The 24,657-nt window shown below is 36.7% G+C and overlaps 1 protein-coding gene across 3 annotated transcripts; it reads left to right on the top strand.

The window, feature by feature from the left end:
• The first annotated feature begins 17 nt into the window (after positions 1-17).
• On the top strand, positions 18-22,904 carry LOC136418552 (tyrosine-protein phosphatase non-receptor type 11-like). Of its 3 annotated transcripts, XR_010752936.1 has the most exons (11): positions 18-163; positions 566-688; positions 932-1,126; positions 15,037-15,202; positions 15,465-15,641; positions 16,313-16,463; positions 17,934-18,198; positions 18,250-18,760; positions 19,295-19,506; positions 20,033-20,141; positions 21,466-22,904. XR_010752936.1 is itself a non-coding variant. In XM_066404647.1 (10 exons), the coding sequence occupies exons 1-10, from the start codon at positions 150-152 to the stop codon at positions 21,566-21,568; spliced, it is 1,917 nt and encodes a 638-aa protein (XP_066260744.1). In that variant the 5' UTR covers positions 18-149; the 3' UTR covers positions 21,569-22,904. The 3 variants fall into 3 exon arrangements, 2 of the variants coding, with proteins under 2 accessions (XP_066260744.1, XP_066260745.1); XM_066404647.1 differs by lacking the exon at positions 20,033-20,141; XM_066404648.1 differs by lacking the exons at positions 18-163; positions 566-688; positions 932-1,126; positions 20,033-20,141 and adding an exon at positions 8,859-9,113.
• Positions 22,905-24,657: the final 1,753 nt, after the last annotated feature.

Raw genomic sequence — 24,657 nt, 5'->3', positions numbered from 1 at the left:
AGCAAGACAAATGCTGGTTATAGGTTATTCTGGAATCTGCAAGATGGCGGTAGTAAACGTCGTGGAAAGAAAATTGGACCTCCCTTTTTTAATTTAGGGCATTTTTATTTACCATTAATTGCCTTTTTCTCAATGTTAGATACTGAAAAATGAGCTCTAGAAGGTAAATTTACTTGTTCTCCAATTACCTAGTCATAATTCATTGATCTCCATTTGCATGCTCTGTGCCGCTTTGTTTACCATTGATATGTGTGCGAGTACTGGATTTTAAATGGGCCCCATTATTGGCAACTTTCTCAGTCCTTATCCCTTGCAAGTTTTCCTTCCGCACTTTCCTTCACCCTTAGAACAGAAGCTATATATCTAACCCTAATGAAATTTCTACAATTCCTTCAATTGAGTCTCATAAGAGGCAAAAATTGGCTCAAGTTTATGGCCCTCCCTAAAGACCCTTCTGTAATTTATACTAGTCGTAACGACACTCACAAATCCGGTACCGAAACCGCTGTTTTGTACTCCGTAATGGCCATCCAATGTGATTTTTGTTGTTATTGATTTGCTACAGGTGGTTTTGGCCTACAATCAGTGGAATTGAGGCTGAAAGGGTGTTGATGGAGAGGGGTGTCGATTGCAGCTTTTTGGCCCGTCCTAGTTCCTCAGTTCCAGGCGATTTTACCTTATCAGTTAGGTAAGTCAATGATTACTTTTTCAAAAATTCAGTAAATAATAGCTTAATACTACTACTTTAGGATATTAATTTATTACCAGATTTAGAGGTTTTTATTACTAACAATGCCATATGCTTTGCCTTGATAAGACCCTTGCTTTATTTTCAGACTGGTTCTTGTCTAAAATTGCTGACTTTTTTTTTTTTGATTTAAAGTATGTATATAGATGGATAAATAAGCTGAATGACAAATTTCTGTATTAGGCGAAATGGGGAGGTTACCCACATCAAAATCCAGAACTCAGGGGATTTTTACGATTTGTATGGTGGAGAGAAATTTGCTACCCTTTCTGAGCTCGTCCAATACTACATGGAAAAGCAGGGCCAATTGAAAGAGAAGAATGGAGATGTTATTGAGCTGAAGTATCCATTAAACTGTGATGGGCCTACAACAGAAAGGTAAGCTATTTTATTGGTTTTAATCCCTTGGTCTTGAAGAAGAAGCTGTGGCTACTGTAACAAGTCAACAGTTTTTCACATTTGAGCAATAACAGTGATATGCTATACTGGTTATTTAAGAGTGAAACTGAAATATTTTAGCAATATATTGTACATGCAAAATCTTCATTATTCAGAATAAATTCTGAAAAATGTTATATTTCGTATTGAAGTAGTACTAAAAATAGTAAAACAAAAAAGGAAAACTCTAAAAATCCTATGTCTAAGATGCGCCTCACCTATTGCACACTCTTAGGAAGTGATGTGAGGCTTCCTCTCGAGTACCATACCATTTACAGAGTGGGCTGTCTTCAGTTCCCAGGAGATGCATATGTCTGTTTAGTCTGCAATGACCTGTGAGGACTTCTACTGATACCTTTATGCATTGCCAACTTGGGAAAATCTTGATGACTTGAAAGACCATTATATAGTCGCCTTAGGGAAAGAATTTGCCCATCCTAGCTCCAAATGAATAATGCTAATATTAAGGTTGCATCTTACAGTATCGTATTATCCTTTTTAATCTAATCTAATTATTTTAATGTAACTTCCAAAGCTATCCATGTGTGGAATAAGGTAGTCACAAGCGCTAACATCAAGTTGTAATGTAAATTGTAAAATGTGTAAAATGTAAAATCTTTTTGATGCAAAAAGACCTGAAGTAGCCTTAAATTGCCTGAGCTGGCTTTTCAATGGGCTTGGCTCTGTCCCATCTATTAAAGGGCAGTTGCGAGCAAAAACTTCAAGCTGTGAATGATCTACTCTACTTTTATTGCCAAGTTAGTCCTACAGCGGCCATAAGCAACGCAAGAAAAATATCAGCGTTACTGCCGACTCGTATGCATGTACATGATGTAAAGATATCGTTAAAGTGTGAAAAACACAAAGAGGTAGCTGCTAAGTTGCAATGTAGAAATATTCTGCCATTGGAAAAACGTACACACGTTACGGTTATTCACGCCCTGTATCCCGGCAGTGGAGCCTTTTCCCAATTATGTTTTTATGTAAACTTTTGCAGTATATAGGCAAAATACGCCGGTAAAATCATTCGCCATAATTTAGAAACATCCCGCATAACCAGCAAACTATTGCTGCTCCTTTAATTTTTTCATAGTGCTAAAAACGATTATTAATCATTCTTACACATATTTGGGTACTTAATACATGACTCCACACCCGAAATACCACATTCCTCAAAAAGGCCAAACTTAAACCGAGACAGGAAGATAAAAAAATCACACTTAACATCATATAAGGAAGAAAATTAACGTGACTTTAGTCAGGCCGGCTCGTAAACTTTAAAGGACACAATTATTTATATTCCAAGCAGATCTCTTGCGGTGATAAACAAATTAGTCGACTGCTGTTGTGTGGCTCTTGCATTAAAAATAAGTAGTGACTAAACATTATGTAGATTTTGAGGCTTTTTTATTATAGCATTTCCATTACCTTTACGCAATTCTTCGTTTCAAGAAGAGGCAATTTCAGTTGTCGAGGATTTACATTTGAAAATTATTGCACTATTGTGCATATGCTTAATTTATTTTTTGTCCTTGAGAGTGGTCGGCTAAAATCGAATCGATGCTACTTGCAGATGAATTATGCTGGTTATGCAACGGGTACTTAGATTTCCATTGTTTTCTTGTTTATGGTATTGGATTTATGGCATGTAGCCGTATGGCGCGTTTAAATCATCAGACACTTGCTAAAATGCTGTTTAAACATTTTTAAGGCAATTAACTCTCATTGGTGATAAATAATCTGTTTTCCACTTCGGTTCTGCGCTTTTCGTCACTCTAGTGTTAATGTTAATGTTGACTTCACCAAAATTTAACGCGGACGAAAAAATGCCCAGCGGTCGTTAACGCCGCAATTTTTTCCTGATCAAAGCGCTCTTGAATTGGTCACGTAGCTAAATCATCACTTATCGATTAAAACAATCGCCTATTTACATATCGAGGATACAAAGGAAAAGACTTAGCCGAAAACAATAAAGACAATAAAACATTAACCGGCAAGGTGCAAGCGATATGGCACGTGATATGAGGCCCATTAGTCACATCCTTTGAATGCCTGTAATAGGGACTTGCTTGTTCCGATTTGTCATAGCTCCAAACGGAAGTTTGCCCACTTCCATCTTTAATGATCTTCTAAGGACTTTCGTATTGATTTTCACCGCTTAAAGATCGGGTTTTGATCATAGAGAATTCAGGTCACACCTATTTCGGCCTTAACCTGGGAGGAAGCGATGAAAACAATGGTACTCGGCCTTTTTCAAGGATTGTTTTCTTGGGTTAAGTTGGAGCTAAGAAGCTTTAGCAGGAAACGAGCGGTGGCATTGATGAGAAGGGAAGGTTGACATCACATAAGGTTTTAGTTGCAGCTGTGCAGGGTTGAGATCCAAAAGATTAAGTTTTTTTTATTTTTAATAGATTAGTCGTTGTGAATATGCACTGAATTGTTTAGCTTGTGCAATTTAAAGCAACATTTTCTGCTGATCGTCATATGAAGTTAAAGTATATTTTGCGCGGGTAATTTGCCTTGCCCGTGCCTTGTTTTCATTTCTAGAGCACTTTTACACTCGCCTGAACAACCGTGAGGTCTGCGCGACCGTGTTCTGTGATCTCACAAAAGCCTTTCATTGTGTTAACCATTAACTGCTTCTGCAGAAGCTATTTTTATCGGGGTGCCACAGCACTGATTTCGTTCATATGTTGATAGACGCATCCCGGCCGTGGTTGTTAATAGCACCCCATTCGGGGTTACTGCTGGAGTGTTTCATGGCTAGGTTCTTGGGCTCTCACTGTATCCAATTTATACAAATGATTCGTGTTGTCAGTATCTTAGGGGTGTGATCGCCGTGTTTGCTGAGGACCTCACAATCTTGGGGCACGGTACTGATGCTGACCGTGTAGAATCCGTGGACTATTTGCCATGATTAAATAATGGTGGGGGGGGGGGGGGCTCCAATCAACTATCATTCAATGAATCTAAAACGGATATTCTGGAGTTCTGATGTGGCATTGATTTACTTTTTTTTTTTAACTTAGAGGGCAATTTTATTTACCGTTCTTAATGCAACCAGATTTCTGGAGCTTACTCTAGACAACGGGCTGAAGTTCGAGGGCCATGTCGTGCGGCAGAGTGGCTACGTGATTCGCCTGAGCCTTAATGATCTTGGATCTTTAATTGCCTGTCAGGCTTAATTTGTGCCGGTCGAATTACATCCCCAATATGATATCTGCATTTAGTGCTCGTATTCTTCTGGGGACTCTTCTAGATTGTTCAATATGTTATTTTATGATTCAAAAAAGAGCTGTCAGATTTGTCTGTGGGGATCGTTTTCGGTAGCCCTGCCACCCTTTGTTTGTTGGGCAGAATATTCTGACTCTCTGAGCATATCCTTGAAATGGTTAGAAAGCACACTCACATATTATCTTATCCAAACACTATAGCAGCTGAGGATCTTACATGTCTTTGATTTTGTTTCATTTGTCTGTTCCCCATAGCGAGACAGTAAAGCGATCTGTCATACATAATGGGAAAAAACGACAAAATCTTACACCAGATGGGGCGAGGAAGGAGCCATGCCTGTCACAATTTAGACAATTTGTCATCGGAGTATACTACTCTCTCACTGAGTATCTGACGACACTGGGTAGATGGAATGACCTTCTGGGGCCTAATTCTGTGATCTCGAGTGTAAAACGTTCCCCAGGGAAAGACGTTAAAATGATACATCAATACAGGTCTGGTTCAAGGTTCGACATATACAAGGCTGAAGGCTAAGAAACACACGTCACTTTGACACCATTCCTGGGAAGGGTTGTACTCCCCAAGATCAAGGATATGGCCCTTAGTAGAGATAATTATGTAATTTTAAACTTTGGCAAATAATCTTGGGATCACAGAGCACGACATTGAAATTGTGCAATATTTCTATTGAAGCTCCATTTATCCTCAATTGTCACATATTCCTCTATTTATTTAGTTTAACTTCCATTAATGAACTCCTCGTTTCTTTCCACGTATTCCTTGGTCATGATTATTTCAGTGAGTTTTAGATTTGTGATCTATTCACCAAATTTTTCTTATCGAAATTTGCATCTCGTCATCAATGCCATCACCACATTATAGTCAACGTTTCGGTTATATTCTACCTGGATTCATTCATTGAATGTAGTATCAGTTTCCAGGAATGTGAGCTTTTGAAACTGGAAATATGTAGGTATTTGGCAAGGAGTGGAAAGATGCGGGTAAAAACGTGGAATTAGAGCGATATTAAGATTTGTGCGTAATAAATGAGAGTCTCAGAAATGCTGACTAGTTTGCGTCCTTCCGCAAGAACCTTGACAGGATTTGTCGAAGCCCCGTCCTGCATTCAACTTTCTGCTAACTAGTTGTCTCAGTTCGTACGAAAATAACTGATTTGGAGCCCTGAAATTTAAATTGGCTCCCACTCTAAAATTAAGTTGAATTATAAGCAATAATTATAATATTTATATAGAAATAATCAATTTTAATGCTCAAAGTTTAAGATTTTGTGACCTTGCCATGTAAACATACGAAGTATATGTTTAAAATGGCCCACCATCAATTTAACCTTGACGTTGTCGCTTTTCCTATTCCATGGCTTGGTTTAATAAGGTCATAGCTGGCACATGCGTAGATCATTTTTTCCCGGGGTAGAGCTCACTTGTCTGAGCGATGTTTTCAAGAAATTTTAGCATTGCTATGGGAAACTTCATCCCTATGTCTAAACTTATTTGTTTGACGCATTTTAAAATTGAATCAAATCAATTCACTTCACTTATGGCGGATGAACTGAAGTAACGTACACTAATGGGCGAAACTAAAAAAACTTCTGAAATTTTCAGAAATAATTTTAATTTGATCTTGTAAAACGTTCATATACACTATGTCTTATTTATAAAGAAGTGTTCGTTTAATGTACGCAGTATCATTTTTTATTGTTCTTATCGATCTTTTTTTTGCTGATTTATGATTTGTATTGGGATAAAGCTAATGAAACTGCGGTTTGTGTCAACTTTTATTAGTTTAAACCTCTGTTTTGTATAAAATACACATACGAATTTAGTGCAAAGCGTTGCGGAAATGCCTGCCAGAAGATATTTATCCGGAGACTTGCAATCAAAAATTGTTAAAGCGTTTCAGGATGGAACGAGACAAAAAGACATCGCAAACATTTTTTCTTTACATAAATCCATGGTATCCAAAATATTGAAGAGGTACAGGATACCAGGAAATGTTATTACTAACAGACGTTGTGGTAACAGGCCAAAAAATAAACGAACAAACACCTAGAGAGGTGTATACAAATGATTGCTGGGACACAACCGAATTTGTCTGCAAGGGGCATTCTTCGCGAATTCGTAGTCGAGGATTTTAGTTATAAGACTGTACAAAGGCGTTGTAATGAGGTAGGGCTTGTCAGCAGACGAGTAGCAAAACACCATTGATTTTTCCGAAAAATAGAAAAGCCCGGCTTGCTTTGGCCCAAAAGTGCTTACATTGCGAGCTAGTATTTTGAAAAAAAAGTCTTATTTAGTAACGAGACCGAAATAGATCTTTTTGGATCTAAAGGAGTAGCATAGTCCAGTGGGTAAACGGTATGACCCCAAAGTATACTTTACTCACAATTAGGCATGGTGGAGATTCTATGCTTCTACAAGGAGACTTTTCGTCCTACAAAATAGGTCCAATCTACTTTATTGAAGGAAAAATGGTGCGTGTTCTTAAATATTTGGAAAAATATAATGGAACGATTTTGTGACGACAATCTATCAGTTAATTGGATATTCCAGCATGACAACGATCAAAAACAAAGCAACAATCGTTATCAATTTGTTCAGGGAATCAAAAAATCGTCGTTTTGAATTGGCCAGCGCAAAGCCCAGACTTGAATCCAATTGAAAATTTATGGAATTAATTAAAAGTGCAAATTACGAAAACAAAGTGTCACAAGTAACTAAGATTTCAAGCAATTCATTCAAAACATGTGGAAAATATGGATATGTCCAAAATAAATACTCTTCTTGAATCAATGCCCTAGAGTGCAGAGGCTATTAAGAATATAGGGTGTGCTACGCTTTATTATTATGGTGGATTTTGTTTTACCACACCTGTTATTTATTTTTAGTTTTTCCCGAGTTTCTTTAGTTTTATCCAACTGCTTTTTTATAGAATAATTTACTATTTTCTTTCCAATACAAACTGTACGTAATATATGTTAGTATGCTTCTTTTCTTGACTCATGGACATTATTATACGTATATAAAACCACGTTATTTCAACGGAAGTATTAAAAAGACAGCAATATCGAAGGTTTCCTTAGTTTTGGCCGTTAGTGTAAGTGAACTTTTTGAGTTTGTTGACCAAATGTTCGCGGTTGAACTGTTTTTGTTGGTAACTTATTATTTCTGTTTTATTGGCTTTTTATTGTCGTGTTAGTGTTAAAGTGATTTATTTTTTTTAATGATTTTACTAATGGGCGCAGAAGAAGAAATCACTGAAAAACTAGTCAAATGTAAGAATCATGCCAAAATTATACAAATTACTTTGTTGAAATATTATGCTTTAAACGTTACTGCTGGACCAGTTTAAAGCGGTTCATCCCATTAAAATGGAGTTGGGGATAAAATGATTCAATTAACAATTTCCGTGAATAAGACACTGATCGCATCACTTAAGTCAATTCGAATGAATCGAATCGTGTGAATCAAATGCGCCTTTTCTAATTCTAATTCTAAAAATTTCGAGTTTAGAATGTTAAATAACGTTATTTCATTATTTCCGTTTCGAAAAATTCTCAGTTTGGAGACGCATAAATGATTCACTACAATCTAAGTGTATACTTGTGCGTATAACGTATGACCTAAAATCCCGTGACTAATAGCGTTTTGTAGGATATTACCTTTATGAGGTAATCTTAAAGGATTTATCGTGTAATGGTTTGTTGTACTTAAGATCTGTCAGCCGTCTGGCATCCACTAAATAATATTCAAGGCGTGCACTGTTTGCCTAAAAAAGTGTGAGTAATGTGAAGATTAATGGTCGGGTGCGGCAGGCCACGTAATAGATTAGGCGGCCATGTGTCTAGGATCATCAGAGGTATCCGAAGGACCAAAATTTTCCCATGTTTTGGCTTTAAGCTAGGACTGCCACGTCCCAGATACTATTAATTGCCATTATCGATATTTAGATACAGCCCACGGTCACTAAGAAACCATGCTTAATGCACTTAGTCACCGTGTTTACACTACCTCTTCGGTATTCCTCATATTCATTCGAATATTATCTATATTTAGCCCGAAATCCTGCGCCCACGTCCTCTGACATTATCCTTCGTCGAAACGTGTTTCTTTAAGGGTCGCCCACTCTCCCATTTCGCGGTGCAAGGTGCACTTTTTTGACCATATCTTCATTCGCGCCTTAATCAGTGCACTTTTCGAGTTTCGTTGGTCTGGAAGTTCTCAAACAATTACGGCTTAGAAACCGCCCACCTTCGGAATTCCTGACCTTATCCTTCGGAGACGACATATTCGGAGCGTGTCCGACGTGCCCACGGTCCATCTTGTGTTGTCCGGCATTTGTCTTCCATATTAACGAGACACCGGTGCCCCCACTTTCCTTAGAAGATTATAAACAATACCTGTTGATAGTATTCGTCTACTTTGCCGGCTTTAGTCGAATTTTTGCGGTGATCGAAAGAACTTATCTTACGAGTTAATTTCTGCTGGGGGTTGGAGAATCAGAGCGCTTTGGCAGATAGAATTCGGTTGATTAAAGTGTCCTGTGCGATGAGAGTTACCAGGAATTCCTCGAGGGTCGCCGAGGGTACTTCGATCATCAGCACGGTGCCCACCGCTGTTATCATCTCAACGGCTTTGAACGAATTTAGGAAAGCGTTTGTTTATTTCGGATACAAGTAAGTCGATTCATTACCGAACCGTTGGATTTTTCAACGGATTTCATGCCGATTCATTTTAGTTAATAGAGTGAATGTCCTTTAGGTAGTGCATGCTATAGCCATTTTTACCAGTCTACAACTTCCTGGCGGCATTGAAAATGTATTTGCGTTTGACCCACATTTCTGTGTCTGCGTTTTAGTTTTTTTTTATGGGCTTGTCGTTGCGAACACTCTTTTTAGTTTTTTAATTCACGGACCCATTCATGAAACGTTTTACCCAGGTAGCGGTGTGGCGAGGAAAATGGGCACTTTCGTTGGTCACCTCTCGCCAGGAGTGACTTGATCGACTGACGTGGCACGATAAATATCAGTCAAGACGGAACGTCACGGACCGTTCGGGTCGTAAGAGCACACGGGTAACTAACCTGAACTTAATCTGAACTAACCTGAACTAACCTGAACTTAATTTGAACTAACCTGAACTTAATCTGAACTTAATCTGAACTAACCTGAACTTAATCTGAACTAACCTGAACTTAACCTGAACTAACCTGAACTTAATCTGAACTAACCTGAACTTAATCTGAACTAACCTGAACTAACCTGAACATGATACAGGGAAGTACAGGACTCCTCGAACAAAGGCGGGAAACTTGAAACCGGGCTGGTCCTTGTGGTCTTCCTGGTAATCGCGCGTTAAATCTTGCCACTCCGAATACGTCTGACGATGGTTACGTCATTTGACCACAGATGACGAGTGTCAAAATCGCCAATAGATCACGTAACGTAATCGTCGACTGGTGACTGCTGCCTCTCGGACATTAATAGGTTAATCGCTTTTCCAACCATAAATGACCTAAATAACCAATTAGTTTTCTACAATCGATAACTCCCCACAATACGCTTTATCAATCAGCGTCATTTCAAACAAAAACCGCAATATCGCATCCCACGTGTAATGAAATGCATATCCGCTTACTGCACGCACATGTCATCGGTTCATTTATAAATCGGATCATTTCCATTAGAAAGAAGCCGTTTCGATTACAGACGCAATAGTCTAATCGTAATTTAGTTTCTTCAATTAAGCATTCGCATCCTGTTTGTAAACACTTTATTAACCATCATCGGTTTTTTGAATGGTCTTGTACAGTTAATGCAGCCTTCATCGGTTTCTGGTCCGTGAAGTATTGCTTTCAATCAAGCTTCAACCCCGAATCCGACATAAAAGATGATAGAAAATGAACGATGATTCCCTGAAGTGGACGATTTCGCTGAGGTTGTCCCGTAGTGGAGACAAGGCAGGGTATTCGGAACTTCCTTCGAGATTGGCGCGTGATGGCTACAACGGCCTCTTTATGGGCTCTTTGCATAAAAAATTACGTTTGATGTGACGTGCGGGTTGATTAATTGAACGCATTAAATCACGTTCGACGTGGGGTGGTGTATTCAAATATTGGCCATCGGTTGATGTAGTCCATGTGGTACGATCACGTCCAAATGTCGAGGAACATTTTCACTGGTTTGCACGAATGTGAAAATAAACGACGAAATATTAGCGGGCAAAAAACACTAAAAATGGAGAATTTCGCGGGGAATTTTTTCATTCCTGCTGCTATTAGATGTGTTATTCGCCCACATCTCCAAATTGGTCACATATTGGGAGTAAACAGAGAAAGTCCGACTTTGTCCTTATAGGCTCAAATTTTGGGAAATTTTCATTGGCAAAAATCACACTGTCCCGTTTTCAAAATCTACCGAGATACAGAGTGTCTTTTTATTTAATTGAACATTTTGGAATTGACCTCTAATTGTGTGGTTTCGCGGCATTTTAAAATTTCCTCAACGAGTTTTTGATATTATCTTAAGGATATACCATTAAGCCGTAAAAAATCGCTAACCGTCAAAGGCCAACGACGGTCCAAATTGGAGCTAAATATCTGCGAAGCAGTGATGCCCTGTGGGAATACTAAAAAAAACCCGAGACTTTTTCTTCATCTTAACGCTCGAGCCATCCTGCAACTAAAAAACTAACCATTTTTTGAGATATTAGGTTTATATGACATTCTAAACTTAAAATGCGGTTTTCTTTCGCATGAAAGCGTTCCGTTAGTGCCTCACCCTGTACAAAAAAACATTAAAACTGGCGTGTGCAAGAAAAACTCAAGTATCATGTACCACATTACTGGGTTGTCCTCTAAAAGGCCCCTTGAACCTGTAACGAAGCATTCAAGTTCTGTAAATGTTAAATAACAGAAATTATAAAAAATAACAATTAGCACCATGGCACATAGTGGTCTTTGTTTCAGGTTTGCTTCATAGGGCGACAACACATACCGGTATCTGCTAATATTTTGCTGTGTGGACGGTACGGATTCAAATTGTTAGTGTAAACGTAAATCCCCCATCTGGGTTGGGGAAAACATTTTGTAGATCTCCATTCTTATGGTGACCGCTGAGCTCTGTAATCAAGTTTGTCTCTTTGATTTGTCTCACATGGAACAGATACTCCAGCTCAAAGTTATGAAAGAGCTACAGAAAACACAAAGACGAAGTTCTCCATTGTGCAAATTCATACCTGTTTGATTGAAATCGTCTAAGACGGCTGGCACGGCCTCTAACTCTTCATATATGTGTATCAGTGAAACTCTCGTCTGCTCTAGTTCTCTGGTGGAAGTTTACATCATAGGCGTAATAGGGCTATGGCAGACACCAATGTCTCATAGCTATTTTGCTAGGCGTCTCCTTGATAGAATTCTTAACATTGAGTCTGGCGCTTAACGTGTTGAAACTCATGAATATATCGATCCCGTTCGTGCACACTGTTTTCGTCACACAACTTTTTCTTTATAAAACCCATTATCTTTTGGCGAAAGATACAAATGGAATTGAAGCGACCCCGTATCTCTACCGGTTTCCGAGATCTCAAGGGTAATTTTCGAGTTTGGACCACCTTGTACATACGACCATCCAACCTACCACATCTTCTTTATAGATGCGAGATGAAAAAATGAGTAAATATCTTTAGGAATTCAAAACAACAACACGGGCATGCATAGAAGAACTGGATTTGAATGAAAAGATGGAAAAGTCATTAAGATTTCCTATAGCGTTGTAAACCGCGTGGGAGAATCGTCGATCAACAGCTCAAAATTGCGCGTTATACAACTCATTCATGTCCTCCTGACCATGTGGGCGTCAGTAACAAAGACCAGTTTTGATATTAATCCGATTAGAATACCAGCGTTGTTTGCCCATCGTAACCCATAAACCAAATCGTCTTTGATCTGTCCTCTGTTGTATAATGAGCCTTAATGCCAAATTAGCCAGCTATTGTTCGCATTTTTTTAGGGTGTTGCCCATAATGCGGTTATTAACCTGTCAATAATTATAATGGGCCTTTTGTTTTGCTGGAGTTTTCTGAGCCAATTAGGTCATCACTATGATTTGAGTTGCCTCTGATTTGCGTTATGTGCCAATTCATAGGAGTGTAAATTTAAGCGATTGCTGGGGATGGTGGTTATGCTATTAGAATAGAATTCGAGGTATGTGCCTAGAAATTAAATGCCCATATGGGAAATCCTAAGCGTTGTCTGTAAAAGTAATTCAGATTATTTATTATCTTTGTCGGACTGACCTCTAAAGCATGTTTTACGAGGTATATCAGATAAATTAGCGTCTTGTAAAAACGATTCAGCTCGGTGTTTTTAGATTTGGTTGAAACTTTAGATCGCAATCTATGTCAACGCACACGCCTAGAATGCCAGCAAAAATGGCATGAATAAAAAGAACCTTATTAATTATTATTACTATCTTTCGCAAACAGACAGGTAGCTCTTATCGTTAATTTACAATTTAATGGAAATCATAAAAATGTAAACGGGTATGGCCATAAACCATTTCCAACATCGCAGTTTGCCATTTTTTCCATACCGAGCGTTCAGTCTCTAATGGATCGTTATCGCGACCGAATAACTAATTAGTTTTGCGGCGACATCGCATTTTTAGCTAATTTCGCGTCTATTGTTGGACGTGTTTCGGTGTCGTAAAAACCTGAAATGCGTTATCATTCGGTATAGTACCAGGGTCGGTTTGATTTGGCGCAAAATTTGTAAGTAATTGAAAATTCTATGGACCCCATTAGTTAAAGATTAGTTATAATGAAGTACCTTGAACATTTTGATAATCGAGAGATTTTTCGAATTATATATTTAAATAGGATATTATGCAAGGCAAATTTGGACTTGAACTTTCAAAAACTCAAGATATTTTCTCTTATGTAAAATTCCCCTTTTTTACCATCGGTTTCTTTCTTCATTGAAGCTGCAATCGTTGGATTTTGAATAAGTACTAGCAAAAACAATCTGAAGTAATAGTTTCTAAACAAAATGCAAATGTGAAACTTATTCTTAAAAATTATTTCAAAATCATTCGACATTCAACTGAGAAAATTAAAGAAAAATATATTTTTCCCCGTTCAAATTCTCATTTACCACCACTATTCGTATCGACGTATGATTCAAATCTAGTTTACTCCTATTTAGCAAATAACTATCCTTTTCTGGTATTTCGCTTAAGTGAGAACAGAAGATGTAACGTATATGGACTTTACTAGTGTTAGAATAGCAGCATCAATGCCATAGCTTTCATCTTCGTCTAAGGTCATACAAAAAACAAAGACGGCTATATGACGTAGGGTAATGTGGCGGAGATATGATTTGATGACATATCGGCACAGTGGTCGCAAATGAGAGGTTTGATGGTGAAAGAATCAATTTTCCTTATATAAACTCGGCAGAAGTGTGAGGATCTAAGACGCTTACCTGCAAATAAATACGTACAAGAGTCTCGTCAATACTCGTAGAGGTGATCGGCTATAACTCGGAAACTATAAATGATAAAAGTTCGAAATGAAAACCTTTTAAAGTAAGTTTAGTTCCACATTTAATTATTTTCCTCGAAGCATTTAAGAACATAAATTTTAATATTTTTGCATAATCAATATGTTGTTTGGTTAGGTGGGTATTGTCAGCTATAGGATATCCCGTATAGCAGTCTATTATTCTTTTTCAACGTCTAGCACCTGTCTGAAGTTTCGCTATTGCAATTTTGGCCGCCTCTTATGACCTGAATCAGTTGATTTGTGAAGCCACTATTTTTAAAAATGAACACTTTCCTATAAAATTCCGAATTAAGAGAAGTCACATACATTTTTAACTCACGCTTCAACTTCTCATTGAATATATTAATTTCCTTTCGTTCTAGCCTCACCCCATTAACACATGTGAAACACAAAAACCAATCAATTAGCGTTTTTACCGCATCGTTCTTAAATTAAATCCAACTTTAGCGTCCTAATTTGATGCAACGGTGCGTACATTGCCGACCTTGATATCGCATGATCAATAATCATATAACGATGTGGACATTTAAGTGGATTAATGTCGATATTAATTGTGGCATCCGGTGGTGTTTTTTTTTTGACTCACCAATCTATGGTAAACTCAGATTAGACAAAGCTAAATTGACATAAAAAAATGCTAATGGGTTAGTTATTTAATTTGGATAATGAAAGAGAGCCCGAGGCGTTGGTTAATTAACTACTTTGTGCCGTCTTGCTTATTCACGGTGTCAAGGATTTTATATCTTATTGTAATGGAGGTATTTTCTGATTTTCTGGGAATTCGAGCATTTTTGCCCTAAAAATAGAAACCGGGCATAGACGATTTCCAGGGATTCACAATAGCAGCATTATTGTTTAACACCTTGAAAAATCCTTGTCATTCCGAGTACCGCCACATGTACGCCAAAACCATAACTCATTATGGTAAATAACTAAGTCGTCGTTTAAGGAAACGAGTAAATTCTTCTATAAACTGTAAATGCGCACGTGATTCAGCGTCAGTGGAAAAACAATATCGACGTTCAATTTGTGTTTCAGATGGTTCCATGGACATTTATCAGGCAGAGACGCGGAGAAGCTTATTCTAGATAGAGGCAAGAACGGTAGCTTTTTAGTTCGAGAGAGCCAGTCTAAACCTGGAGATTTTGTGCTTTCCGTCAGGACTGATGATAAAGTTACCCACGTTATGATTAGGTGTACGCAGGTTAGTAACTTACGATTTTTTCATAACTCATTAAATCGGATGTAAATTTCTAATTACAAGCTCATAAAGGCGTGAAGTCTCCATTGTTTTGTGTCACTTTCAAGTAGATTTATCCATTAGGTGCGTTAATGAATTAATCGCTCTTTAAATGCATTTTGAGTGCTATTAACTTAAGTAATTGTGAACAGCATTAGCGAGGTTGCAATTAATTTCTTATTCATTTCGCGTCAGCTCTGCTCAGATGGTAATTTTTTTTTTTTAGGATAATAAATATGATGTTGGCGGTGGTGAAAAATTTAATACCTTAGCTGAGCTAATAGAGCATTACAAGAAGAACCCAATGGTGGAAACGTCAGGAACGGTGGTGCATTTAAAGCAGCCCTTCAACGCCACCAGGATAAACGCATCAGGGATACATTCCAGAGTAAAACAACTTCAGGTAAGGGAATTTTTGAAGTTAGGTGTGAAGTCTTCGTGGTGATGGAAATGCAATGGAGATTCTTTTAAGAAGTTTTATGTCGAAACCAATTAAAAGATGACAAGAAAATGTCCCGGTTTTTCACAAAATAAAGTTGATTTCGGCCAAGGCCTTGAGGCATTGCATCAGAAATTCAAGTACAACATCTTATGAAAGGAGAATGAGTGCTGCGTGACTGAAATGGAAATGTAAAATTGTTTTCGTTTTATTTGATATAGTGAAATATATTTAGGAAACTATAAAAACAAAGTGAATAGAATTCATCATTTACAATATCATTTGTAGTCACCCCTTATCTGGATCACTCTGTAGTTCATACTAGAAGTTGCATCGTTTGAAAATATTTCACAGAAGTCTCTCAGATACGAATCAGTTATATTTTTCGTTAAATACACAAATATTCAACATACCCATTTTTTGAGGTGTCGTATAGTAATGGCCAACGGCTCCATTCGTTTGTTCTAAAATTACCATCGCTGTAGAGTAACCATAGCGTAATATTCTACCTTGTGTTGCCAGATTAAGCAGATCGTTTTTGAGCGTAGGAATGATCTACAAATTGTTTTTTCCTCAGTATTTCATATCCGGACATTTTCTGTGCCCGTTTGTTCACAATTTACTTATCTTTTTAGTCTGAAAATGGTCCCAATGGGTTCGGCAAAGCGGGTTTCTGGGAGGAATTCGAATCTTTGCAGCAACAAGAGTTCAAACACCTGTATTCCCGGAAAGAGGGTAGCAAGCCGGAAAACAGGAACAAGAACCGCTACAAGAATATTTTACCTTGTAAGTATTTAGCAACTTTAATTATTTTTCATTTCACCGTTATCTTCGTAAAATAAATAGGATTTTGCCCAATAATTTGTCATTGAGTTAACCAAGATAATAAGAATTTGTGGAAACAACTTTGTCTCCTTGCCCTTGATTTTTGAGGAAATATATGAGAAAAAAAATGAGGACTTCGATTGGAAAAAATGGTACCAATTTGCACTTTAATTAAAATCTATTTTCGTTCAAATAAAGCAAATGATAATACTTTTAACTGGCCATTTAAATGCGTTAATTGTTGCGGAACCTTACATAGATACCTATTGTTGTCTGAGTGGTGGATTTTGTTTAACAACTCCTTACTCTTACGAATTCATTTAATGGTATGTATTGAAAGGAATTTTAAGGCTTTTTATCGCTTAAAAAATAATCTAAAGCTCTAGTATCTCAATAATTTTTGAATCAGTTGGATTTTTTTTACTTTACGTTATTTTGTACGCTAATTATTAGTACATTTAGAAATATTTTACACATTTTTTATATTTGTCTGTTCTCCGAACAAATGGGAAAATTTCTACTTAAGAGGGCAAGCTGAATACTATGATATAATCGTCCAAATCATAACGGAACCTTCCCCATGGTTGGCTGTAGGAAGCATGCAGTCCGGATCATAGGTTTCTTTTGGGCTTCTCCAAACATAAACCCAGCCACTTGTAGGGAATAATGTAAACGATGACTTATCGAACCATACCATCCATATTCTTCCAATCATCAAGTGTCCATGTTTTATGATCGTAGCACCATTTTTTTCGCAGCTTAGAGTTGGTTTCCGTTATAAAGGGTTTCGCAATTGCAGCCCTTCCATGAATGTTGGCTTTGTGGAGTTGCCGCCATACTGTTTTTGTCGAAACAGTATTACTCAAGTGAGTGTTACGTTCTGCTGTCATTTTCGCTGCGGTAGTTTCATGTTGTCTGGCCACAATCCTTTTTAATGTTCGTCGGTCTTTGTCACTTAACTTTGGGTTTTGTCCACTATTCCTCTTCGCCAATGTTTTACCATGTTTTGTGTATGCTTATCATTATGTTTAGTGTATACTGTTACTCATGAAACATCAAACAATTCAGCTGCCTTCGTCACAGACACTCCTGCTAATCGAACACCAATGATTTGTCTCCTTCGAAGTTTGAGAGATCTTTCTTTTTACCGTTGTAAAGCAAAGCGTGTAATATATTGAAATATAACCTACAAGACTTGATACTTAAACTGTGCAACACATACGCGTTGCATTATTTATACAGAAACAGCTTATAAGAAAATATACTTTATTACATAGTGTTCATATTATTTTGTCAATTTTCGTATGTATCAGCAAAACCTCAGAAAATCTTTTTTTGGCGGTCTGGCTAAGAAACTGCATAATTATAATTCCCATTCCATATATTCCACATTCCAATCCACAATATTATAATAAGAATAACTTTTCTTAGTTGACGATACAAGGGTGAAATTAAAAAACGTGGATCCCACGGTGGCAGGAGCCGATTACATCAATGCCAACTACATCCGCTGGAAGTCTGATGATTCTGTGGGCAACGAGATGGGTAACGACCCCAGCGGGAAAGTTTACATAGCAACCCAGGGTTGTCTACCTTCTACTGTTGCTGATTTTTGGCAGATGGTTTGGCAGGACAATTGCCGGGTTATTGTTATGACCACCAAAGAGACTGAACGCTTAAAGAATAAGTGTGCCAGGTGAGGATTTGCAAAGTTATGAATATAAGTTATGTAAAGGTTCAAATTTAGGTATTGGCCCGATCAAAACGGATCAAAAGAGTACGGGAAGATCGTAGTGAAAAATCTAATTGAATCCTCAACCCCGCATTATACGCTTAGGGAGTTTCTAGTTAGCATGGAAGGAACCAGTATCGAGAGGAAAGTTTATCACTATCATTTCACTGCGTGGCCCGATCATGGTGTTCCCTCCGACCCCGGCTGCGTCCTCAACTTCCTCTACGAAGTCAATATCCGACAGGAAGAGCTACAAAAAGAGTTACCTCCCAGCCAACCTCCAGGCGCCATTTTAGTGCATTGTTCAGCAGGAATCGGACGAACTGGCACGTTTATTGTCATTGACATGATCCTGGATCAACTCAAGAAGTACGGCTTGGACTGCGAGATTGATATACAGCGTACAATACAAATGGTCCGGTCTCAGCGATCGGGGATGGTACAGACAGAGGCCCAATACAAATTTGTTTATTTGGCGGTACAACATCATATCGAGATAGTTACGGAGAGGTTCAAGGCTGAACAGGTGAGTTAATTATTGATACTGGTCATATCAAATTTAACGCTGCTTGACAACATAGGACTGAAACTCGAAATGACAGTGTCGTAAACATTTGTTGAAAACTGTCACCATGAATGTTCATGTTTAAACAATCAGGCAATTGACATTGACATGCGCCCTATAAAGATTTTTTGTGTATGGCGGCTACGGTTGATTTTCTACCACTACGTGCACCAGAGGACATGAGTAAATGTACAAAAAATAAACCACTCTAAGCTTGAAAATTAACAGAAAGTGAAGTAGATAGAAGTTGTGTTTGGGTAAAATTCGTAATAATTTCTGGACAGTTACTTGATCAGTTAGTTAGTAACTAAACTATACTTTAAGGTAACAAAGGAATTCAAACTAAGTCATAATGAATTAATGTGTTTGTAGTATTGCATTTATTGATCTCAAAATAACTCTATTCCTTTTTAGAGGGATATGTAGCTCTTCATATTTCAAGCCAGTTTTATCAAAGTGACCAATTATGTCAAGGGTTCATTTTTATGCCACCAGAAGTCACTACTGTCGGGAAGGGAATATACGAACATCCGCTACAGCAGTGACATGGGGAATTTGGGAACTACTCTTACGGGTAACCTCAACAGCACTGGATCCCTCAGTAGGCCTACTAGTGTGTCCCATTTCCCTCAAACACCCATTGCCACCATATTGAGGCCGGAAGCCAAGAAACCTTCACGTGCAGTGTCGGAAATCCCCTTGCCAAGGTAAGTGTTCATTTTATAGAGAATAACATTTCTATGGGTTTAACCAATCATATTTCTGTCCCATCCCACTGAAAAACCTTCATCAAACCGATAATAATGTATTACTTTATATTCAGTTGTGAGTTCAATTTTTCAATGTCAGAAACTCTGTAAATGGTATGACACTCCCATAACAGAAACGACATATTCAAATTTTTTTACTACGGCATATAATGGGCGAAATAATAACAAATGTAACACAATTTTATTGGAACATTGATACTTTTAAAGTTTTCAAAATCAATGAAATGACTTGTTTTCAGTTAAAATGTCAGTTACCCTGTCACTCTAACACTAGTTTGTATACATTGTACTGATACTCTTAACATTTGAATATGTAAATTTTTCTGAATATGCATAACCTATAAGAGATGGAACTACTCATCTTATTTCTCTGTTGGAGTCTGTAATATGGGTTTAATCCATAGGTTTTTTTAAAAATCAATCGACACTAATCTTATCTTCACCCAAAATCCCATTGTTTCAGGCTGACATTAGACGTTCAGTGTAGCGTGTAGCACATTCTACTTAATAGAGACTGTAGACCTTCGTTTGACGACTGAGCTGCGGTGGTGAGCTGTCAAAATGTGTCATTTGTAAGTTGACAATACTCCCGTCATCTCATCGGTCACCTCAGAGCTAACACGACGTCATTATTGCAATGTTTAACAAAAGAAGCCATATGTAGACGTTTGATTAATCGTTTCATTTGGTGCGCGGTACCATCACGGCTAAGTCGTCAAATTCCTTGTGGGGTATTTTCCCTTTTATCAATGTTTATCCAAGGTATATAGGAAGGGGTATGTGTTTACTAACCCGGATTTGTTATAGATTGAAATACTTTCTGGAGTGTTCCAGAAAAATTGTCTCAGATGGAAGGTTGCCTCTATTGTTTTTTTTTCTGTTTAAAGCTGAACACTGTAGTCAAAATAGGAAAATTTACCGTGAAATTGATGGAAATGGTGCAACTTTCTTTTATTTTTCATAAAATGTTGAACAAGCATGTAAAATTTAAGAAATTTGCTTTTTATTTCGACTTTTTTCCAGAAGTCGAGAAAATTTTCAGGAAAAACTACTTTTATGAATTTAATTTCCCTTCATCGATAGACATCAAATTAAATAATGTTGCGATGTTTTTTGGCGTAATTGACATTTGCATCAAATGGAGAACAAGGTTGTCAAATTTGGAATTTGTTTCTTAATTCTAATACTGATAGTTCTTTCAAAGCGATCAGGGAAAGGAGTTTTCTAAAGTCAAACCCTTTTATAAGTTTGAATTAAATGAACAAATTGGAAAAAAAGTCACTTCAAAACCTACTCTTAAAGAAAATGATAATAGTGCATTACCCTTTCGGTTTCTGATCAATGTTTAATGGGGTTTCAAATTTATAATGCATTTATAAATTTTAGCAATAACTATTTTTCCAGGCATCAGAGGAAAACATTTTCGAAGTTGCTATGTAAACATTTATAGTGTTTGTCGACTTTCATTAAGTTGAGGTGAAACTTTCCGCTATATGGAAACTCTATAACTATTTTCTTGTTTTACATGTATAACAGGGTTGTTAAAAAGTTGGAAACCTGTTTTTTAACTTTTATAATTTACTTTAAAATTTACTTCAAACTTTTCTTCAAAATAAAATAAATGAACTTCAACTAATGTCTTTTGTTTTTCCAAACTATAGAACGAGTTGCATCTTTACTTGTTCACTTTTCAATGTAATTATGTAGAATTGATTAGAAGTAACCTCTTTTAGTTTATCAGAAAAAAATGGCCTTGTTAATGAGAATTTTGCCATAAAATCAATAACTGTGAACATAACTTTTGCAAACGCCAACTTTCATAGATTTCTGTGGTGCTCTTCTAATTGCATATATGTTACTAATACATTTCTCAAATCGAACCTTGTCTTCTTTCAGACCTCCAGAAGAAATGGTAAAGCCAATGCTGTACGAGAACATTCCAAGTAACTCGGCCTCTCATCCGTGCCCCGCCCCACCGCCGCCTCCAAGGAAGACATGACGTCAGAGCTTCTTTTAAAGCCGATGTTTCCGGTTATCCAAATAAAGCTACATGTGATAGAATATTAACAGTGAGATGTGAACACTGTAGCCAGAGTCAAATATTAAGGTCAAAATATTATAGTGCGCGTGATCGGACATAGTTCCACAACCTGGTTGATGGGATTTTACTACTGTTATTGGTGCTGCTGATCTGATAAGTGTTTAAGTTGTATTATACTGTATACTGTGTCCCAATGTCTATACAACATTATGAGGCAACGCTTCACTGATAATAAATTATGGAAGTATACAGGGTGATTTCAGGTTAGCGAACTCCTGTGTACAATTCCGCGCTGCTGCTTTTTATGAGACTGACGTAACTGCGCCCATGCTTTTAATGATAATGCTTCATCCCGCCAGATGTTGACAATAAGTGCTTTTGTTACGTTGCAGCTTATGCAGAGAGAGAAAGCGAGAGAGTGAGAGAGGAGATAAAGAGAGAAAAAGGGAGATAAAACGAGAGAGAGAGAGAGAGAGAGATAAAGCGAGCGAAAGAGAGAGAGAAAGCGAGCGAGAAAGAGGAAGGAAGGGAAGAAGAGAGAGAGAGAGAGAGAGAGAGACACATTTAGAAGTGACAGAAATTTTTTTAATTTAGCCACATTAAAATAAATCCCTTTTTTTTGAGTCCTCGATTTTGCATGCTGCTCTTTGCCACCAGTATAAAATTGATAAAAGTACAATAATACGAAATCTGAATCGACTATCAAGGAACATAATAGTTTCTCTTTGTGTTAGAACGGGAGTCAGATATAAAGGGACAATAACCCCGAGTCAAAATATATTAATAAGAAGTTTTGATTTTTGTTAAAATGTCTGTATATGTTGTTTGTCAAAAAAAGAGTATTTAAGTAAGTAGTCGTTAATACCTAAATGTGTCTTTTTAATATTTTAGAACTGAATGTGTACGTATTATTAAAAATGTAGTTAACATTATTTTCACGTTACGCATAACATAATCGAATATATATTCTGATCACTGTGAATAATTGGTAATAATAATTATTGTAAAATACGAATCTAAAGAGCATGTGGATGTTATATTACCAAGCTGAAACGTTCAGTACGATGTAAGTTGTAAAAGTGATAATTTTTCGTGATTTTTATCTAGTTTTTATCTAGTTCTATTCTTGCATTATATTATATTGACCATTGAAAGTTTTTATATTTGTAAATTTTTGACGTTTTTTCGATATGTGAATTCAAGTGTGTATTTATATGTAAAAGAAAATGATACGCGAAAAGTGTTTAAGTTTTTATGGAGAATAGAAATATGTTAAATAAAATATGTCAAATAACGCCTGAAGTTTGCTTTACCTTTAATTTCGACAGCGAAGGTAAAATGCAAATTTTGCAGCGTAATTGGAATAATTGCTTGACAATGGTGAGTAAGATTTTTGACGTAATTTTAAAAGTTTAGAAAACACCTTAACACACCGCCATTTATACATCACTATGCTAAGTAGGCCTTTCCAATAGAACGAAATCGGTAACTCTTATGTTTCGCCTTCTAAGCGTGAGTAGTTAAACTAAAAATTGTGTGGCGGAAGAATTTTACCTGTGTGTAGCATGTAGTGCTTAGCATTGCTTGAAGGTGACGCAATAAATAAAAAACGACGGAATTGTGATGCACTTTTCCAAGTTTAATTATATCTTTCTTGTCTGATATATTTTTTGCGGTTTTAACGTAATAAATACAATGTGATCCTTTCGCACCCTAATAATTCGCTAATATGGTCACCAAAAAACCAGTAACGTACATGACAATTTTGTCTCTCGAGTTGCTTCGATTTCAAAAATATTTGGCTTCAAAGTACGCTACAGTGTTGATGTGATAAGGTCAAACTTTTAATTGGACAATTACGGTTTTTTGAGTTAAAAATTTTCTTGATACATTATCCATGGTATTTTCCGGATTAAAAAATTGAAGTTGTCTAATTCGAGTTTTGACCTTAGTGTATTAACACTATGTCTACCGCGAAGCTAAATATCGTTGGAATCGAAATATCTTAATCTTTACTCTATTTTTTGGTTAAAATTGTCATCTACGTCCCTGGTTTTATGCATGCCAAATATTCGTATAAATCATGAACATATGGACTCGAAAAATTTCAGTTTTTTCAAATCCAAAAATATTTGTCTTGAAACATAAACACTACATACAGGATATTTTTGTTCACGAGCCATAAGAATTAAAGTGCAATGCATTTCACTGTTTTTTTTTAAGCGAGCTATAACCGAAATTACCTAAGAATTTGTTATCTATTAAGGTGGTTTAGGTAGTGCTGACATTGTTTATTGGATTGTGTCAGAAAAGTTCAATAAACACCCGATTTCTTTTATATAATTTTTGTACAATTTTGATGTTAATATTACAGGGAAAAATAGTTAACATTGTAAGTACCCTATTTTTTGCTTAATTATAGTGCTTAATTAAAAAATTTTCAACGCACTATTTTAAAGACTTAAAGATTCGAAAAGTTTTCGAAATAAACTAATAAATTCTTGTATGTTTTTACTATACTTTCAAAACCTTAACAAATCCAGGAATTAAGAAAAATGTATATTAAACTTCAAAAAGTGCATCAAAATACCGTCGTTACCTTAATACAGCTATTTTGAATTGGTCAGATTGGGAGACTGTTTAGCAAATAAAACCGGGAATATGATTTTTTTTATTATCATTAAAATCGCTACATTTACTATACACAACTGAAGGAAGAAATGGTTGTAACTATAAATTTGCAGTTATCGGGAAAATTCCCTTAGCTGCAACTTCCTTTGATAACATCCTGTGATGAAGAATGTCACACGCCTTGAAAACTGGCAATCTTACGGTTTATAGAACACTGCTTTTTTTATCTGCTGAAGAGTATAAAAACCGCAGGAATGATGAATTACTTTTATTTGATTACTATTGAAATTTGACTCATATAATAAGCTTAACAAACATTATTAAATGATTTTGGGTACAATGTCTGTACTTTGCATTTTATTGTGCTTTGAAATAATTCCTCGGGGTAATTTTGCTCTAAGTTAAATTCGATTTTA

This window comes from Euwallacea similis, chromosome 35 (assembly GCF_039881205.1).
Source record: "Euwallacea similis isolate ESF13 chromosome 35, ESF131.1, whole genome shotgun sequence".
NCBI lineage: Eukaryota > Metazoa > Arthropoda > Insecta > Coleoptera > Curculionidae > Euwallacea > Euwallacea similis.
Note: the sequence above shows the minus strand (reverse complement) of the source record. Positions and strands in the feature narration are given on the sequence as shown.